General features: G+C 42.1%; 1 protein-coding gene across 1 annotated transcript in view; it reads right to left on the bottom strand.

Moving 5' to 3' along the window:
* rapgef5a (Rap guanine nucleotide exchange factor (GEF) 5a) overlaps positions 1–25,161 on the bottom strand; it is a gene marked incomplete at both ends in the record, with an annotated part of 40,556 nt that overhangs the window by 5,591 nt on the left and 9,804 nt on the right. The window contains 16 exons of the mRNA XM_083900111.1: positions 432–581; positions 867–945; positions 1,387–1,417; positions 1,501–1,592; positions 2,970–3,108; positions 3,679–3,769; positions 7,978–8,078; positions 9,004–9,149; positions 15,761–15,967; positions 18,038–18,111; positions 18,207–18,255; positions 18,364–18,445; positions 22,193–22,370; positions 22,815–22,936; positions 23,786–23,892; positions 25,115–25,161. The exon at positions 25,115–25,161 is cut by the window's right edge and continues 4 nt beyond it. Coding sequence (XP_083756237.1) covers positions 432–581; positions 867–945; positions 1,387–1,417; positions 1,501–1,592; positions 2,970–3,108; positions 3,679–3,769; positions 7,978–8,078; positions 9,004–9,149; positions 15,761–15,967; positions 18,038–18,111; positions 18,207–18,255; positions 18,364–18,445; positions 22,193–22,370; positions 22,815–22,936; positions 23,786–23,892; positions 25,115–25,161 — 1,695 coding nt within the window. The remainder of the gene's footprint in view (positions 1–431; positions 582–866; positions 946–1,386; positions 1,418–1,500; positions 1,593–2,969; positions 3,109–3,678; positions 3,770–7,977; positions 8,079–9,003; positions 9,150–15,760; positions 15,968–18,037; positions 18,112–18,206; positions 18,256–18,363; positions 18,446–22,192; positions 22,371–22,814; positions 22,937–23,785; positions 23,893–25,114) is intronic.

The following is a 25,161-nucleotide window of genomic DNA, read 5'->3' as shown; positions in this document are numbered from 1 at the left end:
TGAGAGTGTGTGTGTGTATGTGAGAGTGAGTGTGTGTGTATGTGAGAGTGTGTGTATCTGTGAGAGTGTGTGTGTGTGAGTCTCTGAGTGTGTGTCTATCGGATAGTGTGTGTTTATGTGAGTGTGTGTGTATGTGAGAGTGTGTGTGTCAGAGTTTTTGTGTCTGTGTGAGTGTGGGTCTCTGAGTGTGTGTGTGTGTGTGAGAGAGAGAGAGAGAGAGAGAGTGTGTCTGTGAGAGAGTGTGTGTGTGTGTGTGTGTGTGTGTGTGTGTGTGTGTGTGTGTGTGTGTGTGTGTGTGTGTGTGTGTGTGTGTGTGTGTGTGTATGTGAGAGTGTGTGTTTCTCTGAGAGTGTGTCTGTGGGAGTGTGTGTCTGTGAGAGTTTGTGTGTGTGTGTGTGTATGTGTGCGTGCGTGCGTGTGTGTGTGTGTACCTCCAGTGTTTGTAACAACAGCAAGCACCATGTCCTCTTCTGCTCTGTCCATCTTCATACCCACAATCCTCAGCATCTCATGGGCCTCCAGTGACGGGTGTGTGTGGACACTCAGGTAGGAGTCGGTGCTCACATGCACGCAGCAAATGACTGAGAAGTACATTAAAATGTGTTTACAGTATAAGGCTGGAATTAAAAAAAAAGATATAGTACAATCAAAATGAAGCAGATACAGAGAGTATCTACAGTATTTTAAAGAATCGCACCTCTCCGCCAAGTTCAGTGTTTTACATATTTACAGGGAAGTACTCAAGTAGACATGAGGCGCTCCAGCTAGTTAAGCAATTTGCATGTGCACATTATATCAAATTAAAACTAACAGACAATCCTCTTGCGTAATCATGTGTTGTGCATGTGTTTGTGGATCTTACTCACCATCTCTAGTGTCTGCCTGTGGACTTCGTGGGTGCAGACTGTTTTCCTTCAGACTCAGCTGCTGATACATTTGTTTACTCTGACAGAAAGAATGAGCAGGAAAAAAAAACACACACACACAAAGAGTCACAGTACTGTACGTGTAGTGGCTGTTTGTCGTAAAAACTAAAATCAAAGACAAACTAAACTTAATTAAACGACCACTATTGCAGCGTGGGTACGAATCATCAACGCAGGCAGAGAAAACAATGTCCAATTCTGGTTATTATCGTTTTTGTGTGGGTTTATTGTCCAAAAGCAAGCAAAGCACTAAAAGAACAAAGGAATCCTGTCTGCCTCTCTCGCTCTGATAATAAAAAACATAGGCCCACCCAGGTGCATTAATAACTTACCAGTTATCCGACCTAAATAATGCATGATGCCCACATTATACCCTAACTAAACATATTAAATTGTAAAAACTGGCAATCTGATATGGTACTATTAAAATAGTAGTAGTCTGTGTGTCTCTTTAACGTACCCTTTGGTTTGGAGGGCAGTCATCCACAGTGCTGTGAGGAAAGAAGCACAAGAGTGAGGAGACGATGCAGGAAGGACAAAAAAAAAAGTTTTATCTGGAGATAAATCCACTTACTGTCTGCGACGCAGAAGTTTCTGGAACTCCTTCAGATCTTTCTCCAGTGTGGGGAACTCGTACAAATCCTCCAAAACACACCTGTACAGCGTCTGATGAACAGAGAAAACCCAAGGTCCTTTAAACTGCACCCACATTTTTAATGAAACCAGAACCACTTCAAGAATGACTGAGGATTTAGAAGTAAGAGTAAAGAGTTTAGATATTTAGAGGAAATCATGGTGCACCTCAAACTTTTACCCAACACAGGTGCCATGGAGTGACCTCCAGACAACCTTTCACAGGAGACATCAAGCAGTTCAGGTGAATAATAATTCTTCATTGTAGGTGAAGATCAGATCACACTGTCGCACAAATTAGAGCACGGGACTTGCATCAGAGCCTGTGCGGCTCATTTGCAGAGTACCATCAAGTGTACACATCAAACTAACCCTGTACCTTGTACTGCTCAGTAGTGTCTGTGTGCAGGTATGACGGAGCATTAGTACGCAGCAGGAAAACACTGCGGGGCACTGACAAATTGTAAAAAGACACACAGAGTCATGTCTCCATCTAATTTTTAACACAGGGACTTGTTTTCTTGTCTCCACAAGGCAAACAACCCCAATACGGTGACTGTGTAAACAGGTTTCTGTCCCTTTCACATGAGTAACACCTGAACACTGCCCCTCCCCCCACCACCGGTGACACACAAACACTCTCGCATACACCAGCTTATCTTTGTCATTGACCCACCGTAGCCTCACTTCCCTCTTGTTCCTCTGTTACTAGGCAACTATCACCAGGGTTACTCACTCCATATGAGATTATACCCATGCCAACCCTCGCACTTTGGTTTCCATGGCAACCCGGCGCCGAGCAATGGAGCCGTCAGGTTACAGAGAGAGATTGGTGATCGTGCGTGGCTGTTGTGGATAAGTGTGTGGATGTGTTAACTGTGCGAGTCGATGACAAAGAGACAACTGTCAAATCTATTTGGGCCCCGTCATGTGAATCTACAGCATACCAGGATTACATAATGTATAACTTGTAAATAGATATACTGACAGAGAGACACGGAGCACACACAGTATTACCATACCCCCATCATTGCTCAGTGGATGCATGTCAAAGTCTGCATATCAGTGTGCTGCTCTGTCAGTGGGATGATATAAAAACATCACCATGGTTCCCCCTGCAGGCGGAAAGGCTGTTCAGTTTAACAGGAGGTTCAGCTAACAGGAAAATGTCTTGCTGTGCAAAACTCAAGGAAGGATAAAGAGTGCCCGAGACTTCTAGTGTGGTTTGTGACAACTGTGGAGAAAACCCACACAGAATCATTCACTAATTTTCTACCATTTTAATCTCCAGATTAAATTTGCAGGGGGGGGGGCTACAGCCAATCCCAGCTCTGCAGGTCTTCCCACTGTGGGTGACACACTCTGTTGTGTGGCCCCGGGTGTGTGGACGAAGGTGTGCATTTTCCATACCTTCATAAAACTCCTGACGTGCTCCTCCTCCTTGAGGAAGTCCTTGTAAAGCCTGCTCCAGTGGGACACCAGATGCAGCACCTTGCGTTTCCTGAAGAGGGCGTCCTTGCCTTCCTCCTGACCCCTGCAGCGGGTGCTGCTATAGGTGAGAGTGGTCAAGGAGACGCCAAAAGAAAGTGGAGGCTAAAAAGGATAAGTCTACATTCAGAGCACCAGGCTGAAATTACTTTGTTTTTCATAGCTGTATGGACTGAAATCCAAAATATCCAATATGTGCGTTTGTGTGTGTTGTTGTCTTCCACCTAACATTGCAGCAGCAGGGCACAAATCAAACAACAATGGAGGAGAGTGCTGTTCTCTAGAACACAATAGAATTCCCCCTATGGGAAATAAAAAAAGGTACACCTTATCAAATCCTTTGTATCAAATCTGGCATTTTCTGGTGTTTTTGATGACACATGTTTAAAGCTAACAGTTGTGTCTATGCATTCCTTTTGAGAGAGTAGTCAAATATGTACTAAAATGGAAACAGCCTTGTTAGAATCAATTATATTTGCACACAAGTCAATACCAAAGATGGTGAATTGTACTTCTGCATTTAACTCCTATTATCACACACCCTTGCTCAGGAGCACCTGTCCTGGATTTCAAACCAATTCCCTTCCACTTGGCCTGTAAAAAGTGCATCATTGTTTCTGCATGTGCTTGCCAATAAGGATATTGTCCCAAAAGGGCCTGGCAGAGGTCACTGGTGGACATGAACACCAGGTAGGTCAACAGGAAGTCATCCAGTAACATTTCTGTAACAAAGGAAAGAAACACAAGTAAACAAAAGCTCTTTTTATTGGTACAGGTAATGGTGATGGATGGATATTAGTCAGCAGCACTAGCTTAGGTTCTGCTATTTAACCGACTTCAATCTAAATGATGTGCGAATGGATGAACGGCAAGAGGTCATTATACAAACACTTTACCCAGTAATGTCAAGTGTTTCTCAGCTCACTGCTTTGGTTTTTTCACCATAAAGAAAAGCAGCTGAATGTGTTAATAGGGTGACAAGGTTCAAATGTGCTTCTGAGGTCCGTCACTGTCATTCGAATCTCTTTGAAATGCACCCGTAAATATCTCATCTTATGTCTTCAAGGGCCTTTAAGAGAAAGCAAGGCAAGCATTTACGTCACCAATAGATGGTATTAAACATCCGACAAAAATAAAAAATAAGTGTGTGTGTGTGTGTGTTTGTGTGACAGAGAGCGAAAGATAGAAAGTGTGAGTGTGACTCAGCAGGTGTTCAATGGGTTTGAGCCGAATATTAACAGCCCTCATGGCAGATGGGTAATGAGCCACTCTTGGTGTGTGTGTGTGTGTGTGTGTGTGTGTGTGTGTGTGTGTGTGTGTGTGTGTGTGTGTGTGTGTGTGTGTGTGTGTGTGTGTGTGTGTGTGTGTGTGTGTGTGTGTGTGTGCATCAAATTCTTTCCCTGGGAAAAAAAAGTGTGACCTAAATATGGCTCCATCAGGCAGACGGCACATAAATCAATTATAGAAGAAGACTGAGCATTGGCCGTGGCATTAATATTTGAAAAGGAGTCTTCCTTTTAGAAATAAATACGGGAAAATGTTTTCTTGAAATAGGTCCAACTGAGCTTACTTCAAAACACCAGAGAATTTCTTCTCTTGTTGTTTTCTCTTTTCAGGGAGCCTCTCTCTCTCCTGTAGAGTTAAAACCCTCTTTGGTAGCTTTCTTTTCCCCCTCCTCCTCCTCCCCTCTCTGACACATACTGTAGCCTCCCTCCTTCACTACAACGGTTTCATTTTCTTTTCCTCATCATCAGGTATAATGCTTTCCCGCTTCTCCTCCCCTTCCTGTGCTCACCCTCTCTCAGCTCTCTGCGATGATAAATATCCGTTTTCATCTTCAACATAATTATGTCCTCTACATTTGCCTGCTGGCAAAACACTAGCACTCGTAAATGACACGGCAACAACAAAATGAAGAACTTGTTCAGTTCTGACCTTGGGCAGCTTATTGTTTGTTACTAGGGGAAAATAAAGGAATTGAACTAATCTCAGTAATCTGCTGCCGTTATGCCTGCTTTTATGTGTACAAGGCGATGGATGGCTGGGGTAATCGCCCGCTCTCTGTGGAAGCATGTTCCAGCCTGCTCCAACATCCTGCACACTGTGCACAGTTAAGTCCACTAAAACCAACCCAGTGCACACCAGCACACCCCCCACCCCCCCCCATGCTTATTCAGCGCACGCAGACCGCGAAAAAGCATCACACACACACAAGACGTGACGTGAAAAGACAGAGCGCCATGCTCATGCACTCGTGAGCTGCTGCATCTCTCATTCTGTCCCCACCCAAATGAAAAACAAGCTAAGCCTTTAAAAAAAAAAAAAAAAAAAAGGTTATTTTTCTTTTTCCAGTGAATAAATATCAGTCATTCTTCCTCCACAAAGACCATCTCAGTTCTCTCTCTCTCTCTCTCCCTCTCCTGCATTCATTTCTCCCCCTTTCGTCCTTTGCTTCCTGCAATTCAGTGAGATGGCTCCCTGTGGACTGCTGGGAACTGGCGGTGCTAAGGAGCTGATACATAAAGACGCCTTATCTTGAAACAGCGCAAAGAGGAGACAACTGTGTTTTTTTTTTAGAAAATACCAGTTGAGAAATAAAAATACGTTCCATTGATTATGACAAGAGGAGATGCTGTACCGAACCGTAACAATCGTCATCCTCCCCAGGTTCATACGTTTAAAGTTTTAATTGAGAATACAGTGAGGCCAGCAATGAATGAACATTCTGCTTTCCTCAGGAAAGGGTTAACACTTCCTCATATCTGTGAAGATTACTGTGACCTAGATGACACGGAACCTTCACAGACGTGACAAACTTAACCTATTTCCTTGTCGAGAAATGTGATACAGATCAGTTGTGAAGAAGGTGAGATCTACAGCTCAAGCAGATCCAACTGCCAACGTGTGTCAAACTCGAGGCGCGTGGGCCACATCCGGCACACAATACAATTGTATTCGGCGCACAAGAGAATAGACACTAGAGCTGAAACGATTAAAGAATCAATAATCGATTACTAAATTAATCGTCAACTATTTTGAAAATCGATTAATCCGTGTGAAGTTTGTTTCAGCTTCTTAAATGTGAATATTTTCTTCGTTCCTTTGCTCCACACAAACGAATCGTTAAAACTGAATCATCTTGGTTTGTGGACAAAACAAGAGATTTCGAAAATAATAGTTAGTTGCATTTACATGGCGCGTAATCTTGGCGTAAAGTGAGGTGCAAGGTACAAAGATGTCGTATTTAGTGTCTGAACTTGAATCTGAACGTTTTGGGCATAACATCGGCGACACCAATCACAGTTTAGCTCGTCATTTCCTCTAAAAGCCAGGCCTGTGCCTGGAGCGCTGCTATTTTAAATCGGCGAATGTGAAACCGGAGAAGTGAACGATTCTCCGCTGAGGAGCTGGATCTGCTCGTGTGCGAGGTGAAGAAGCACCAGCAGAATAATTGGAAAATAATTTAATTTTTAAAAAAGGTGAGGAACTTCTTAGAAACGTCACACAGGCAGGTTTGAGGAGTAATGAGACAAGAGTGCACGGTCTTACACAGCTGCCATTCAAACGATTCGAGCGTTTGGAGAACAAGGGGCGTAAGTGACTTCTGCAGAATATTACAAACTTTGTATTGATTGTAATTACTTGATTAAAAACAACATATTTGAGCAATCTATACTTTTATAGAGATTAGGCTTCACAAAATCCATATTTTAAAGTATTGTTTGTCCACTTCTTTGCCCCTGCTGCACCATTTCTCTACATTGAAGGGTGCCAGTGCAGTTGTATTAAATTTGTGCACTAAAGGCGTAAATGCATTTACTTAGGCCTTTTGTGCGCCAAGCTCAGTGCACTTACGGCTATGTTTTCAACCTTTATTTTAAAAAGTAACTATTAATGGGACCATATTTTCTTTTTTACATTTGATAGCACTCATCATGATGCACATTTATTTCATACTTATTTTCGCCCAAGATGTCATTTAGGCCCCTTGTGCTCCAAACCCCACGAATTGTCGTTTTTCACATCTATCATGGTGCACACACAGTGTCGACACGCAACATGCAAGACACTTCGCTTGTTCCCATTTCAATTCAATTCTGAATCAGCAGCATAAATTGTTCAGGGCGATTGTGTCTTTTGTGCACTTTTTAACGTACAGGATGGGGGTCGTGGCCCTGGCAGCTTGCAATCTCAGCACTAATGAGTACATGGTTCTTGGACTCTCTGCCATCTACTGACCCTCTCTGTCCCATCAACAGCTCCATTAGAGTGCACAGACTGGGTTTCATTCACAGCTCCACTAGTCTGCATGACGACGTGTCCTTGGGCAAGACACTTAACCCCACGTTGCTCCCGTCAGCGTGCGTGTGGGTATGAAACGGATAGAAATAAAAGCGCTGACCATTTACCACAACTGACGAGGAGGAGCTGAAGTGTGTGCCGTGCGTTTTTTTTCTTCTTTACATTTTGTTAACCGATCTTAAATAATGTGCGGCAAAACAAACAGCCCACTAAAATCATCTGCAGCAGAGACGTCTGCTCCCTGAGGCAATCAGTTTGCAGCCTCATTAAGTGTACTTCACCTCTCGAATGTTCCATCGTATTTACCGGCAATGACACGGCTGAGTGACTGCACACACACACACACACGCACCTGGATGTTGTGTGAGGACTGATGGATTCATGCCTCCACACACACACACACACAGACAAACACAACCCCCCACCCCTCCCTCAAGAGACAGAGAAAGGTACAGACTGGGCTGTGTTGTGTTGTGACTTGTTGTGAAAATGAAATTCCTAAGGATGAAAGGGAGGCGTGCTTTCAGTTACAAGACAAACTTTAGTGTCGGTGTCTTTGTGCAAACTCACGTTCACATCGCGTGCATGGATGCCTGTTATGTACGGAGTGTGTGACTCCAAAACTCACCGCTCTCCCTGCTCTCTGGCACCCCTCTTTGGTCGTCCAGCCGCAGGTCGCTGAGGAGGTGCTCCAGGATTTTGAGCGGCGTCCCCGACACCACCACGTACCTGTAAGACGAAGAGTCGCGACACTCTCGGTCAATAGAGCGCGAAAACCAGGTGCGACCACTTCCGCCGCGCCATCCTCCCTCCCCCTCTTCATCCCTTTGCTCCTCCACGTCGTCATCATCAATGTAGCGGAAATGGGGAACGTCAAACGTACAGGTTTCTGAACTGCTTGTATTGTCATCATCGTCGTCGTCGTCGTTATCTTCCTCATCTATGTCCTCCTCTGCTTGAGCTAGAGCTGCTAGCTCAGTGGTCATTTTCATATCTGAACACTCATGAAAGCCTCCGGGACGCTGCCTTGCTGTTTGCCCGAGTCAACTAAGAGAATAAAAACCTTTCTCTAACAGCTCCTACAGTAGCACTCTGAGTAAAATGATTGCTACCAACTATGGTGAGCTCTGTATACACAAACACACACACACACCAACTTAACCTGCCTGTCACTGACACTCCCTACATTGTGCCTTAGGTCTTGGCACATACCAACTTAAAACGAGCACTGCACAAAGAGATCGCCTTTGAGAAAATTTGCGCACACACACACACACACACACACACACACACACACACACACACACACACACACACACACCGATACATATGACCCTACACACATGCAGTGATGTGTGGAAGGAAGTAAACCAGTCTTGGTGTCATCTTTGTTTCGTCCTTTCAGCTGAAAACAAAAAAGCCATTCTCTTTATTCTCTGTGCCAGAAGCTAAAGCATACATTATCTTCGAACACACACACACACAGAGACACACACACCCTACTATAATGACAGGAACACTGATATTTTGAATGTGACTGCAACCCGAGACCTCAAAGTAAAAACTGAGAAAAAAAAAAGAGGGAGGAGTACCATGATTATGTCTTTGTTGCTACTGTTGGTTTGTAAAGCTCTTATTATAAAGTGGGACTAACCTCTTGTTGCAGTCTTCCTCTCTGGACCCACCCACCGACGGTGTGGGCGAGGGACGCTCCGATGGCGACGTGACTGACGACGTCACGCGACGCAACACCAACACGTCCCGACCTCTCTCCTTCAGACAAACCCTTCCCACGGCCTCCTAAGACAAACAAGGAGATGAGATTATTATAGGCCTATTGCTGTTGTGCACAATGTTAAATGTGTGTTCTCATAATGTGGAGAACACCAATCCGTGTATCATTCGTTCATTCGTTCTTCAAAATAAAGCCAGAAATAAAAAAAACGACTTGTTTTCTCAATATTCGTTAACAAATTCGAAATGAAAAAATTGATTTGTTTTTCCAATTTCCGATTTTGTGCTGAAATGAAAAATGGAAATTACGGATATATTACCCCTATTATTATTATTACCCCCAGGGAGGGGGGTAATAATAATACTAGGGGGTAGTATGGTATAATTCTTCATATTATTCCCAAATACAAACACATTTACTGACTTCAAATATCATGTGAACATTGAGCTGAAGTGTCCAGATCTTTAACGCATATTCTCCTTCACCGAATGTAGTCAAACGCAGCACAGACAACTGAAGAATCAAAAATGATCTGCACTAAAACAATTAAAAGCAACTTGATCTTGTGAGCTCACAAACACACGTGTGTGCATGCGCGCACACACCTGCAGTGACAGTGTAACATGAACACAGCTCCAGACGGACAGAGAATCACAATAAGAAACAGCCTGAAGAAATTGTAGAAAGGGGAGAAGACGAGAGAGAGAGGGGGGAGATGAAAGGCAGGGGACAGGGAGCAGGAGGAGAGATAAAAAAGCAGCATCTCTCCAGGCTCCAGCTGCTCGCTGCGGTCTCTGTCGCAGCCGGAGGGATTGAACAGCAATCACAACTGACAACAGAGAGCTCTCTGTGCATGGATGCTTTAAAAACACACGCACAAACAGAAAGATGCTTGTGTGGCTTCATGTCGATTAAAGAAGAACATAACTAAAGGTTTGAGGAAGCTAAGAACTGGTAAAACAGAAAGTTCACACAAAGTGCCAACAGTCCGTCAAATAATAACTGATCACGATGTGGACTCTTAATTATTACAGGAAACTGTACACAGAGCACCATTAATACAGTCAGAGATACAGAACATGAAGTCAGTAGTTAAGTGTCTCTCTGTGTCTGATGAAAGGAGCTGTTTGATCCTGAGAGTCAGCAGGTAAGAAGAGACTTGGGTCAGAGTGTGTATGGGTGTCTTTGTGAGGACCAAAAAAACGTACAAAACGTGAGGAAGTGAGGACATTTGGGAACGCAAGGACATTTTAGTTGGTCCTCACATTCTGTCACCCGTACAAAAAAAGGGCTTTTTGAGGGTTAAGACCTGGTTTTAGGGTTAGGGAATGCATAGTGTCAATGAATGTCCTTGAATGAATGCAACGTGTGTTGCAGATGTTCAGTAGTCACTAGATCCGTCCCCTCAGACGTGCTGTGACATTTCCCTTAACATTATAACTTAACAAAATCAACAAAGTAAATAAAAAAAATTAAAATTAATAGATATCATACTTAAATGTCAATGATTGTCTCATTAAAAACTTCACTTTGTTATACTCATTGATATATGTATTTCCATCCATCCATCTACCGCAGGGGGGGCGCTGGAGCCAATCCCAGCTTAGAAACATGGGGGCGATAGGCGGGGTCACACCCTGGACGGATCGCCAGTCCATCACAAATCACAATCCCCAAATCTGCATGTTTTTGGGACGGATAACCCGGAGAAAACCCATGCATACACGCAACATGCAAACCATGCAGAAAGGCATACTCACTTAGTAATGTCCTTATTTTTGAAGGAAAAGCATTTTTTTTTCCAACAAATATAACATTAAATGAATCAGAAATTCACTCTATACATTGTTAATGTGGTAAATGACTATTCTAGCTGCAAACGTCTGGTTTATAATAGAATATGTACATAGGTGTATAGAGGCCCATTTCCAGTGTTCTAATGGTACATTGTGTTTGCTAATCGCGTTAGAAGGCTATTGGATGATTAGAAAACGCTTGAAAACCTTTGTTCAATGATGTTAGCACAGCTGAAAACAGTTTTGCTGATTCTTTGACGAAAGCAAAATGATTATTTTTGAAAAAAAATCATTATTTCTAACCGTGTCAATGTCTTGACTATATTTTCTATTCATTTTGCAACTCTTTTGATGAATAACTGAATGAATGACTTTTAATGGAAAACACAAAGAAAATTGGATGGGTGACCCCAAACTTTTGAACGGTAGTGTATACGTATTTCCAATAAATGAAAAAAGTTATAACACTTGTGCACTCTTGTGCTTGAATAAAAGTTTTCTTAAGATTAATGACAGGAGTTAGAATAGTATTTTAACCAACGCTCCATCCATAAGAAAATAATCACTATCTGCAGCCGTGCTGTGTGCCACCATTAGCTTGTACAGCCACACAGAAACAATGCCAGATCTTCCACCACCTGTTATGCACAGTGTGTACTTATCGTGGAAATGTATTATGCAACATGATGAAATGAAATGTTCTCTCGTCGAAGATGTGCGCGGCTGATAAATGAGGCAGCGGTGTTAAGAGATCCAACACCGCACGCCACTAAACACATTTAAGCCAGCACCAGAACCACACCCAAAGACCCAGATACGATGTCAGGATAACAAGTTTGGGACATGCCATGAAACCACATCACTGAGGGTTCAAATATGGACTGGGATGTTTGAACACAAATCTCTTGTTCTTTATCTCTGCAGACTTTTCCTGTCTCCCTACATTAATCAGTATCTGATAAAGAAAATACACTGAGAAAAAAAGAGAAGAAACAGATTATATAACAATTATAAGAAAATAAAGTAGAGTTAAATGATGTGCTGTTGTGCTGATAAAGTGGCAAATGGTCGATCCTTCTGATAACAGTCCTTCTCAGTACGTTGAGGCCAAGAAAAACAACTGAGCCAAGAATAGAGGAAGGCGGCAAAAACTATGCGCACACACACAAGATCAAAAGGCTTGTGGAAAAAAATAAAACAAGAAAGAGCGGACTAAGATATTCACCGTAGAATTACGTATACAAACACAAACGACCACGGAGAAAAGTTCCAGGGCAACAACATCAATTTTTGCCTGAGAAAGAATGTGAGCCATTAGAAAAACACTGCAGAGCGAATGTCAGAGAGTTATGCAACGACGGAAAAGATAGACAGAGCAAGACGAGAAAGAGCGGGGCAAAAACAGTGCGAGACATGGAGGAGTGTGGGAAACTGTGGGACACAGAAGAAATAGAGACGGAGAAAGAGATGCCAGAATCCGTCCGTCATAATGCGTTTCATCTAAATTCAAGATGTTAAAGATCCCATATTATACCCTATTTCTCCAAGTTAAACTAGTTCCCTGGTGTCCTAATAAACATGTCTGTGACATGCTTTGGTCAAAATACCTTAAGGATCACCCTGCCAAAACAGCCCTGTTCAGAATGCTCTGTGTAGTAGTATCTCTTTATAAAAAAGGGACAGGAAATGACATCAGCCACAGAGTCGACTGGGAACTAACAGCAGTTAGCATTTGGAAAAGTGATCATTTGCAGGCTCTAGCAGGAACATTGCCGTCATATATAACATGTATCCACTGGACAGATAAATCCTCTGAGGCTGGGAGTTTGTGTAGAACTCTGTGCTGCACTGTGGAGCCAAGAATAGAACTTTTCGCTTAGGGTTTTCAGATACCATTGCCCTCACCAGCACTCTCGCGTGGTTTACAGTCAAAGCAGAGCTCCACGAGACAACAATTCCAGGAATTTAGCGCATTGTGACGTCCCAGTGAGTCACTGCACTTAGACTTAGAGTCCCAGATATAAGTAATTAAAATGATTTAAAAGTTTATTTTGCATGAGTGACCTAGGTTTCGGTGTAATGGTGAAGACATAAAATCAATAATCTAACACACTGTCACATAAGATTTGTCCTTTCTTTCTTCATCAAATAAAAACAATTATTGGTAAATTTAACCAGGATTCTTTTTTTTTTTTGTGTGAAATCAACACTCAGCATAGTCTCAGTTCTCAGTAAAGAGGTGCGTCAGTCTCTTTTCCTCCCGTCCCTTCCTTCAATTCAACCATCTGTACTTCCTCCACTCTCGGCCCTTCCCTGCTCGCTCCCTCTTTCCTCTACGCTTCTGGAAAGACATTCTCTCTTTCCCCTCTTGATCGAAATTCAATCGGCCTCTGCTTGCGTCTGTCTTCTGAATGGTCAAACGTTACACTCTGGAGGTTTCAGTTCGAGAACACGTTCACAGAAGACGTTCACTCTCAGGCGTCGCCACCATGCAAACACAGCTCTCTGAACCAAACGAGGACTCATCGAGGGCACATGTTCGCTTTCTTCCAAGATCGCTACCTCTGCGCCTCTTTTATCTATCCGTCTATCCTCTTTTCCTTCTCTAAATGCCTCTCGCACACGCACGCACACACACACATACATCATTGTTCGGGGGGGGAAAGGTGGGCCTCATGGAAAGTCAAAAAAGGAAGCACTGCGTTTCCTCCTGTGTTCCTGTGACCAAACCGTATCAGTGTTGTGATAGCTCTGGGCCTGATTCCTGGAAACAGTGGATAAGAATATGAAAACACAATGCTTTCACACAGCTGGCAATAACAATGACATACAGGAGGGCCACAGTGTGTGTGTGTGTGCGTGTGTGTGTGTGTGTGTGTGTGCGTGTGTGTGCGTGTGTGTGTGTGTGTGTGTGTGTGTGTGTGTGTGTGTGTGTGTGTGTGTGTGTGTGTGTGTGTGTGTGATCATACATGTGGTGACCCTGTTTGACCCCCAAGCAGCTGAGCGTGGGGTATCTAGAAGACAAGAGATGCACCTGATGGACATGCGTCACTATGGAAACAGTCAACACTGGATTGTCAAAGCATGTCTCTGTTATGGAGAGAAAAAGGAGACTAAAAAAGAAAATCTCCATGACAACCGAGTATAAGGAGAGTAGTGGTGTTTGTGACTTTTGTTTTGTGCTACATTCTGTGGATTAAACTACCATCAAAGCCAAGTTGCTGGAAAATAACAAATAATCCCACTTTTAGAACCAGTTACTGATCAACATGAGTTTCCTTTTCCAATTTTCCAGAGACCGAGAGCATCTTTTTAAGCTCATATGAATCATTGGGTTCATTTGCTGTTACTCTTTTGTTAATGAAAGGATGCAACATGAGTTTTTTTAAATTATACGTGGTTAAAGATATCCAGTATTATGCTAATCTGCGCCTCTTGAACACTTTCACTGTCACAGCCGTGACAACTCATTAGCTGCTCATGTTATTCCACGTTGCAATCATACCATAATCTATATCCAGTATCTATCTCCATCGTAACTCTGGAATGTTTTCATTTTCTCATTCGAAAAAAGAGAATGACAAACTGGAAACACTTTCATTACAAAAGACATGGATGATTTGATGCGACAAAGTCAGCATTTTATCGTTAACGTTTTAACATCAAATCATCCACGCTGTTCCACATACTTCCCTCAAACCTCTAAATACACTTTAAGTTACAAAATAAACATCGTTTCCTCACTCTGACAAAGTCAAATCAGTCCAGATTGATTAAAGCTACATGACGTCTATATGGAAACTACAACCAATACAATTGACTCAAGTTATTTCTGTTGTTTTTAATAGATAGATTTTGCATCAAAAATATGTTTATATTGTAAACTAGGTATCGTTTCATATCAAAACAAAGACTTTTATTTTGAAATTGTGTGAACTATGGTCATAAATATTATTATGTTGATGTCTTTTTCCTCTAAAAGTTTTAACCTACTGACAAAACTAGACACTTTGAGTTTGAGAGCCCTGCTTTATGACAATGCAAGTCAAGCTAATGAGTAAAAATGGTTTGATATATGAAAGTAATCTGTATACAGTGTGGCAATAGCAGTCAAGTTGAACTCGTTCTCCTCCATCCCTGCTTTAACAGAGCACTTACCAACAACTTAAAATACGTAAAATCATATGCACTTTGGGAAAAAAAACCTACGTTTCGGCATCAAGATCAAGTCACCGGGTCTAAAGTTTGCAAACGCATGCATGATGGTGTCGGGGTGAAATCAAACTGCATTTGCTTCATTTCCTGCCCTCAGGTGCACCGTAGAGCACAATTACACAGTATGATGCTTCACTAACACCCCACTCATTATGTACACGCACAGTGACTCAGTCTGCCAGCAGCACATGGACACACACACACACATAATAAGACCCCCCCATTATAAGCTCAGCACACTCAGTGAACGTGGATTCACACGCAGCACTTGACGGCGCGTAAAAGGACGATGAGGTCACATTTCATGAAGCCACCATTAACCCACCTTGGGAGATGAACAAGAGAGCTGGCTAATCTAAAGTGACGCAAATGAGGCAAAGGTCAGTGCTTCTGCGGGAAATAATTAGTGTGTGTGTGTGTAAATAGTGCACATGTGTCTTTCAGATATCATGATCGCTGTCAATGAAGATTAACTCACAAGCTCCAACTGTAGAGCTGCATTTGTGAGTCACGCAGACGTGGAGTAACAGTGAAGAGGATAATGACGGCGTTGACCACATGATGACGCCCTTTACTTTCTACTCATGTTAACCAGAAATCCACAAATGGCCCTGTAGATAACACCTTCCATCATGATAGTAATACACACAGTGGCTTCTACTCACGGCCTGGTTCCTGTCAGGCAGCCGGTAGTTGTGGTTCTGCAGCAGCCGGCAGCCGTCCTTGGCCAGGCGCTGAACGGCCTCCAGTCCCAGCCGACTGGTCAGATCCTCGCGGCCGCTTACAGTCCCCGTTCCTCCTCCTCCTCCTCCTCTACCACCACCACCGCTGCCACTGCCGCCGCCGTCCCGCAATGTGCACACCCCGCCCAGCTGCAACACGGGAGGAATGAAGACAAATCTCAAACCACAGTCCCAAGACATGGTGGACCTCCCTCAGAGTCCGCTGATGGGACGCAGGTTGAGAAAGTTCACTTTTTTCATCACAAAGTATAAAAAAAAAAAGCACGAAATGGTTTTCTGTTGCCCCGTTATGTCCATGTGAGGAGCATGAGAAGATCCTGAGTCTAACTTGCTCAGCCTGATATCTGTTGCACTTAGTTGCTTGTTTGAGTCAAAGTGCTCTGTGTCAGAAGACCTGGCAGAGACAGAGTGAGTGTATTGTGATTAGTTGTGTAAGTGGGCGGGAGTGTGGGAAGAGTGTGTGTGTGTGTGTGTGTGTGTGTGTGTGTGTGTGTGTGTGTAGGTCTCCTCCCCTCCATAAATGTAATAATTATCCCAGTAGCGCAGCTGAAGCAGATGAACGTGTTTCAATATGAATATCTGTTGGGGATAACAATGACACTAAAACATAGACAAAGAAAGAGTAGGAGCATAAGTGGACAGGATATGTTTTTGCTGCTGAACTGGAGAAACTAATATCTCTGTCTGTCCTCAGAAGAGATTTGATAACAGAAAACACGACTGTGTGCAAGTGTGCCCCCTGGGAGCGGCAAGCATGATGGTTATCACCGGTGGCGAGTCTCCTGCTCTGTTTATTTTCCTTGGAAGAGGGAGAGAGAGTTGGGGCATTTCATTTGTGTGTGAGTGGAGGAACTCGGAGGGTAACGTGTAGAACATGATGGCAAACCACACTGAATTACTTCTTTACCCCCCCCCCCCCAGTGAGGGCTGTTATCTGGTCAAAATAGGCATGTACACAGACATTATGTCAGAGGCATGGTCCCATGTCCCTTGCTGCTTCCTGTCCTAGACACACAGGACACACAGGAGATTAAAGTGTCTCTCTGTGTTGTCTATGTTTTTGCATTGTGTCGCAGTTGCGGTCTGTGATATATATATATATATATATATATATATATATATACATACACATATATAAATATACATATATACAAAGATTTCTAAAATCTTAATGCTTTCTCGTTTTTAAGACAGGTGGTCTAATAAATTTGTTAAGCACTGTATATTAAATGTTGATTAGATGATGATGGTAAAGTCAACCAAAAAGGCAATGAAAGAAAAAAAGATACTGCAGGTTTAAAAACATGAAAGAAATGCCAATGAAATAAATCATTAAATTAAATTATTAAGGCATTTAGAAGTTGTCCTCAGGTCTCTAAAATGAAATGTCCCTATTTAATGTAATGGACAAATGCAGCCTGTGACGAGGGGCGAGGGCATTTCTATTTCTGGTGTAATGAATTATTGACGGTGAAAAAGAGGTTTTCACTGTACAGTGATGGAACAAGCAAGCCCGTGCTCCCTGTTCTGACCCCATTTTCTGTGTTCAGCCACACACACACAAGCCTCAACACCCTTAAGAGAGCAAGGTAATCAGAACTGACTAATTAAAGGTGTTATCCTCTATTATGCATGTCCACAGCTGATCAATTAAATCGATGAGGACATACTTTAATAGGCGTGGTCTGTTTCCCGGCTGTCAGAAACATCTTCCAAACACAGAGCACGACTAGGAGCAACCAATGATGATGATGACATGGGTTTAGCAGCACAGCTTAATATTCTATATTATTATATTCTAAAATATTCTGATTCTAGTGTCACTACCACCCAAGGTTCAGCCCAAACCAAAGCTTTCTGAAAGAATGAATCCAGATCTTTCAACTTTCATTGTAGCTCTGCTGGCACTTTTTCATTATACAGTTCTAGCATGTCATGACTTGGCTCTACTCTACTCACATATATATGTAGTTACAACTTCGTCATTGCAGTTTCGTGCAGTTTGACGACCCCGCTAACACTGAGGAGGTTCTATACTAATGGAAAACAACGTGCCCGATACCAAACTGTGTACAGAAAACAGGGAATAATTCATTTTTTTGCTGCCGTCTCAGGGCCCGTACACACAAGAGTGAGTTATAAGAAATTAAAATCTTCATATGTACGAGTACTGTATGTCATTCTCTGCAAGTGTATTACCGGGCTGCTCTCCTCACTGGGTGTGCGAGGCTCCTCTCGGCTTGCGTCTGTTGCCTCAGAGTCCTGCTCCGATACTGTAACCAGTCAGAAACAGAGTCAAGTTAGACTGATAGGTCTTTGTCAGCGCATGTTCTCGTCACGCACAGTTATACATCACACAGTTACTTACAAGCTTTGCGTGTCTTTCGGGCGAGAGCAGCCGCCAATTCACTTTGTACCTGTTAGAAGAAAAGCAAAAGGTAAAAAAAAAAAAAAAAGTGAGACATAAGAAACCTTTTTACGTGATTAAAAAAATAAATAATAATAAATCAAATGCAAACACTGACCGTAGACGTGAGCCTCTCGAGAGCCTTCATCTGAAGAATCTCACTGCAGATGTCCCTGTTGCCTTCAGAGTCCTCCTCTGACCTAGAGGTCACACACACACACAAGTTAGCGCAATATTCACATATACATATATGTATATATATATATATATATATATTTACATATGCAATATACATACATATGCAATATACATATGCAATATACATATACATATGCAATATACATATACATACATATATATACATACATACATACATATACACATATATACACACATACATACATATATATATATATATATATATATATATATATATATATATATATATATATATATATATATATATATATATATATATATATATATATATATACACACACACATACATATATATATACACAAATACATATATATATATATACACACGTGTGTGTGTGGGTAAACACATTAGTCACACAGCAATAACATGAGACTGCAGCAGACTGCACCCAGGGGTCACCCATCTAATGTGTTCTCTTCTAAAACCATTGTTTGGATCGTCTCTCTATCACACACACACACACAGACACACAGACACACAGACACACAGACACACAGACACACAGACACACAGACACACACACGCACGCATGCACACACGCACGCACGCACGCACGCACGCACAGCCTTTGCATACAATTTGGATTTCATCAACTGAACCCTATGGCACTCATGTAAATTGTGGAGGTAAGACGATGTAGCGCCGTGTCGAGTTATGCGTTTGTGCTTGGGCGCGTGTAATCTGATTAAATAATGATAGACGCAGAAGTGGGAGAGATGGCGATCACATGATGCAGCACTCGCACTTCATCGGCTGACAGAAAGATAAAGGCAGGTAAGACAAAAAAAAACACAGCAGTTTAGTCGCTTTTTTTTGTTGTTGCTAAAACTGGCTGTGACCAACTCTCCTTTAAAATAAGAAGACTGATGATGTGGCCAAGCGAGAAGAACGTGGGCAAAGATATATAAATACATGTCAAATTGTCATTGCGGTTTAATGAGTATTTTGTTAACGTTTCCGTTTCTCAACAAATGCAGAGCTCCATTAGTGGATCACGAAATGTACTAAGTATATTATGAGCCATCACGCTAAATGTATTCTTCTCAGGGTCATTAAAGTTGTTGTTGTTGTTTTTTTCCTCTTGTAGCCTGAGCTCATTTCGGTAATTTGGTGACTCGACATGAGCCTGAATGCACCACAGCTCCAACACAGACGCAGCGGGTGGCGTCACCGATCATTAAGCAGCCACAGGGTGGCATTAATGGGGAATTAACACGACCAGTGGTGGCCCCTTCAGAGGTGAATACAACGTGACAAACTCAAGTCGTGTCAGGTCATCTTTCTTTTTGGAAAACCTCCTATATTAATTGTTATTGACCAATGTCACCTCCACCTACAGCAAACAATAACGGGTGTGTACATACACATGATGTTCTGTATTTACTAAACAGTGAGATGTGGGGGAAATATGGACAGGGCATTTGGAGAATACATGAATTATATTACTGAGATTTCTTTTGTGTTTAACCCGTAATGCTCATGTGGCACAAATCCGTACACACAAATCCTGTTTATAGGTCACATCTTCAGGCTTTGCTAAATGTGATTTATAATTGCATCAAATTTCCTATAGCTTGTGCTGAAAAAAAGGATATAAAACATTCTATATTGCACATCTGTATCACCTCTATATGTATGTTAACATAGCAATGGAAAAAAGAAGTCTAAATGTTCTGTGTTCTAAGGGTTATAATGTCACTGTTTCACGATGGAACGATTTGTACATGTGTGTGAGGCTGACAGTATATTTCAGGTTGCCCTTGCAGTGCATTACACAATATTTAGTTTAAATCATGACCTACGCAGTGTGCCAAACTATTTTAACACAAAATAAACAGACACAAACTATAATTGTGGCGTATTTGTTGAAGGTCTATTGTTTTGCATTACCAAACAAAGAGCGTCGGAATGAGCCGACTTGTTGCGATTGTATTCTAATTTATCTAAATATTCTCATTCATGGGACAGAACTAAACCTCCTGAAACATCTCTTCTTAAAAGATGTTTTTCCCTTGCCAATAATTCTCAATAAAGACTGTTGTAGCCAACATTATGCGACAATATATTACCAATTACAGCATGTTTAAGTTCCCAACCTTTCCAGTTTATTCCCGTTAATTTCCATACGTTTTCATCTATCCATCCATCCATTATTTACCACTTTATCCTCCACATAAGGTGTTTTCCCTCAATCTCCTTTACATCACCGGGACAGGGATGGAGGTATTTAATCTTAATTATTTCACATTAATTACTACGACCACAGGCTGACCTGCTATGATTTCCTCACATATTTCATATAAAAAGACTGAATTTGGACCGTTTTCAGCTTTTTGTTTCCCTAACTTCATGTTTAAATGTGTCGATAATCTGTGCGCTCCTCATCCTTGCTGCGCATACACCCCACCCTACTCCTCATACGCTCTTTTCCTCTGAGCGACAGATTGAGTTCAGTTGCAGCCTCAGCAGGAATCCCACACACACACATTCTTGTACTTAAAGCATACTGAGGACCAGCATTTCCAATTTATAAATCATCACAATTACAAATATCTACTTCATGAATGACATCTATATAAAACTACTGAGTGCAGTACCATAAAATGTCTGCAGGTGGAACCGGGTTTTTGTACCAAATTGAGGACCTCTGTTAAAAAACAGAGTATATCATGTTTAAAATCTAAGGAAGTGATTTAAATGAAAACAAAGTGTTGACCAGCCAAAATGTCCCCACTTCGTAAAAATGGCCTCACTTTGTTGGTTAAACACCCTCACTGGTCCTCAGTATGCCGCAAGTACAAGAACACACACACACACACAAGCGCAGCAAACTCGAGTGGTTGCCATTGTATTCGTGAGTGATCGCGTCATCCATCTACATGTTTACGTGAGGATTTAAAACACAGAATAGAGAGACGGTAGGGTTTTCATAGAGATTTGAGGATATTCATGTGTGAGTGTGTGTGTGTGTGTGTGTGTGTGTGTGTGTGTGTGTGTGTGTGTGTGTGTGTGTGTGTGTGTTGCAGTGACGGGAACGTCCTTGCCACAGTACCCTACACTTCCACCACAGATAAACGACCACAATCATTCATCTCAACTGGAAGCTTGTCACCTCAGCTTTGATATTTCACCACGGCTATGAGCTTCCACTTCAGGTCAGTGGAGATCGTACTGCCGCATATCATATAACCGAGTCACACTCGACCACCAATTATCATCGACAGTCTGCAAATCATGAATTGGTAAAACTATGGAAACACCAGACGTGGTACAACCATGACTCATTACAGCAAATAAATAGGACTAACAATGATTTATTTCCCAATAACTCAAGTACGGCAGCAGAGGCTTAACATTGAATCGCCTAAATCTGTTGAATAAAGCTGAGTGTTGGCTGAGGAAAAGCTGCGATGTTGCCATTTAATGTATATTTAATTTCAGGTAATTCAGGGAAGCTCTCGAGTAACATCCAATCATATTCATCCATGTGTCATCTACTTGGGCTTGGTTTTATTCATAGCTCCCTACACAAAAGCTAAATGTGCTGTTATTTCCTTTAGGTTCTCTCCTTTTTCCTCACAGAAACACGAGAAACAAACTTTGTGATAAAAGTAGACAAAAAACACAACAAAAACAAAACACAACAACTCAATATCGTGACATCACTGCCATCCATCCATGCATGCATAAAGTTTAATTCTTTTTTCATTTTTTTTTGGACACTTACGGGCTATTAGCTCCGCCTCCAGAGCGAAACTGGACATATGGGGCGAGTTGTAGGAGGAGCCTAACCGCCTCTGGCCACTCCGCCTCATTGGAGCGAAACTCGCAGGAAGCGGAGTCGCACTCCTCGAAGCTGAACTGGTAGTAAGTGTTTGAGTCGGAAAACACCACGCGCTGGTCCACTGCAGAAAGAGCACACACAGTAAACAACTACTGTGTACAGTATATATATACGTATATATAAAGCCTGTCCACAAACCAAAATTATTCTGTTTTAATGATTTCCTTGTTATATGGCGCAAAGAAACCGGAAAATATTGCTACAGAAATCCTACAATATCCAATTTACAGTTGAAATTATATTTTAGAAGTATTTCCTTCTCCTTCACTAAAATATTAGACACATCTCATTGCAAAGTCGATCTCAGAAAAGCAACGTCATTGTTTTTATTCAAGTAAAATCAGGTTACCCTGTTGTCTTGAAAATGACCTGGTTTCTTTTAGAGACGTGAACATCGCTGCAAAGATGACTTTATGCGGTTTAACCCTGTGCCGTGTGTGTGTGTGTGTGTGTGTGTGTTTGAGTGTGTGGGTGTGTGTTTGAGTGTGTGGTTGTGTGTTTTTACCCGACAGCAGGACTCCCAGCTCCAGCAGAACCTGCCAGACGCGCACAGCGGTCGTCCGACAGCGCACATACACACACTGGTCGCACAGCCACTGCACCAGCTCCACGCCCACATAGCTACGCCTGTTTAAATACGCACAGACAGAAACACACAATCGGGCCGTACCGTTACATGATCCACGGACACACATTCCCCCCCCAACCCCACCGCAGCACAACACTTTTAGTCAATCAATAGCTATTGATTATTCATTAGACCTCTGTAAACCTTTGAAACAAAGAAGATTTCCAGTCTGCTTCCCCCCAAAGATAAACTGCTTCCATGTTTGGGGTCACTTAGAAATGTCTTTATTTTTGAAGAAAAGGCCCTTTTTTTCAATGAATATAACATTAAATGAAATCATAAATACACTCTATACATTGTTAATGTGGTAAACGACTATTCTGGCTGCAAATGTCTGATTTTTAATGTATAATGTACATAGGTGTATAGAGGCCCATTTCCAGCAATCATCTCTCCAGTGTTCTAATGGTACATTGTGTTTGCTAATCGCGTTAAAAGGCTATTGGATGATTAGAAAACCCTTGAAAACCCTTGTGCAATGATGTTAGCACAGCTGAAAACAGTTTTGCTGATTCTTTGACGAAAGCAAAGTTCTTATTTTGAATAAAAATAATTATTTCTAATCTTGTCAATGTCTTGACTATATTTTCTATTCATTTTGCAACTCTTTTGATGAATAAAAGTGTGACTTTTAATGGAAAACACAAAATTGTACACGTAGGTGACGCCACATTTTTGAACAGTAGTATAGATGTGGTTAAATGTGTCTGTATACGTGTCCACATAGTCACATGTGAGCAGTATGAGAGTGCATGTATTCCCAAAAACCATCTTACGGCCTGCCTTTTTATGTCAATGTCACACTTGGGTGAGCGTGCACGCTTCACTGGACACAGAAGCAAGTGTACCTTATGATTCTGGCCAGGTGTATCTTGTCCTTAGCGGGGTAAGGTCCATGAGAGAGGAAGGCGTTCCTCACAGCGCGACCAGCACATGGAAAACTCTGGGAGCAAGACTGACAAAACACACACACACAAAAAAAACATTATAAATGCAAAAATTCTATGACAAAATCGTCATCTCGACATCGTTTCCGACGCAGAGGCAACAACGCAGAGAAGCGAGCGTGCCCTCGTGGGACTGTCGCTGACCGACTTACAAGGACAGCTCGATTTTATTCGCCCCCTGAGGAATTAAACATTGACCGTGTCTACAAGATCCGCAACAATCCTGCTATTGACTCTGTCGCAAATAAGAGTGTATTTTCTATTAGGGCTATTCACAAAGGACACTCGTTCTGTTCCATTGACGTTCCCTCCCCTCTACTTGCATAGAGCGGAATCCATGAAGCAGCTGATGAGACTCCATTTGCACGATGGTAGAACATTATTGGGTCTAAACGCAGTATCAATTCATTTACTAATGTCCAAACCTGATGATTTAATGGTGCAGCCTTATGACTGAATAGATGCCTTTTACAAAAACTACACTACTTTTATAGTACAATAGTAGGTAGTGCATGCAGTAGCTCAATTTCTGCAAGAATTAAAGCCATGTGGAGTGTTTCTTAAAGTGTGTTGCCACCAAGTAACACACAAAACAGGAGAGCAAGAAAAGCACAAACTGGTGTACAATCATGTACACAGAGGCACTAGGGAGTCATCGCCTTGACCACAATATTGCAGTATATGTGTGCACCTCCATTTTTGACAGGCACACACACTTTTGATTTCAGCTTTGTGTTTTAAGGCTCAGTGGAGGATTCACACCTCAGAGCGAAATCACTGATCCTTTGTGGAGCAGCAAGACGACGTCACCTGTGACCTTCAAACAGAGAGCCTGGATTCAGTCAGGCTCACACCACCAGCCTTTAAGTTTGACTCCATTCATTCATTGTGAGACACTTATGGATATAACAACTGATCTAAATAGTTTTAAGGTGAAAGATTAGGTAAATCTAGTGAAATACAACTGAACAGACATTGGACAGTTTTACTATGTTGTAGAAAAATGCAAGCCTTATCTGTCATTTAATATTTTTCCATAATGTTTTCAAGTATTCAACAAATAAAGACTAAAAAGTGGGTGTGTTTGTGCGTATTTGGTTAACATAAGGTGGAAAAAGTCCACAGAAATATCACCAATGACATCACCACCTGTGTTGAGGCAAAACAAACACCAGCAAAACTAAAGAGATGACATCATCTGTGTGTGTGTGGGGGGGGGGGTGTGCTCACCTTGTGTACTATAGGTCCAGAACTCGGCCCAGGAATAGTGTCAGGTG

This window comes from Microchirus variegatus, assembly GCF_963457635.1.
Source record: "Microchirus variegatus genome assembly, chromosome: 13".
NCBI classification, from domain to species: domain Eukaryota; kingdom Metazoa; phylum Chordata; class Actinopteri; order Pleuronectiformes; family Soleidae; genus Microchirus; species Microchirus variegatus.
Note: the sequence above shows the minus strand (reverse complement) of the source record. Positions and strands in the feature narration are given on the sequence as shown.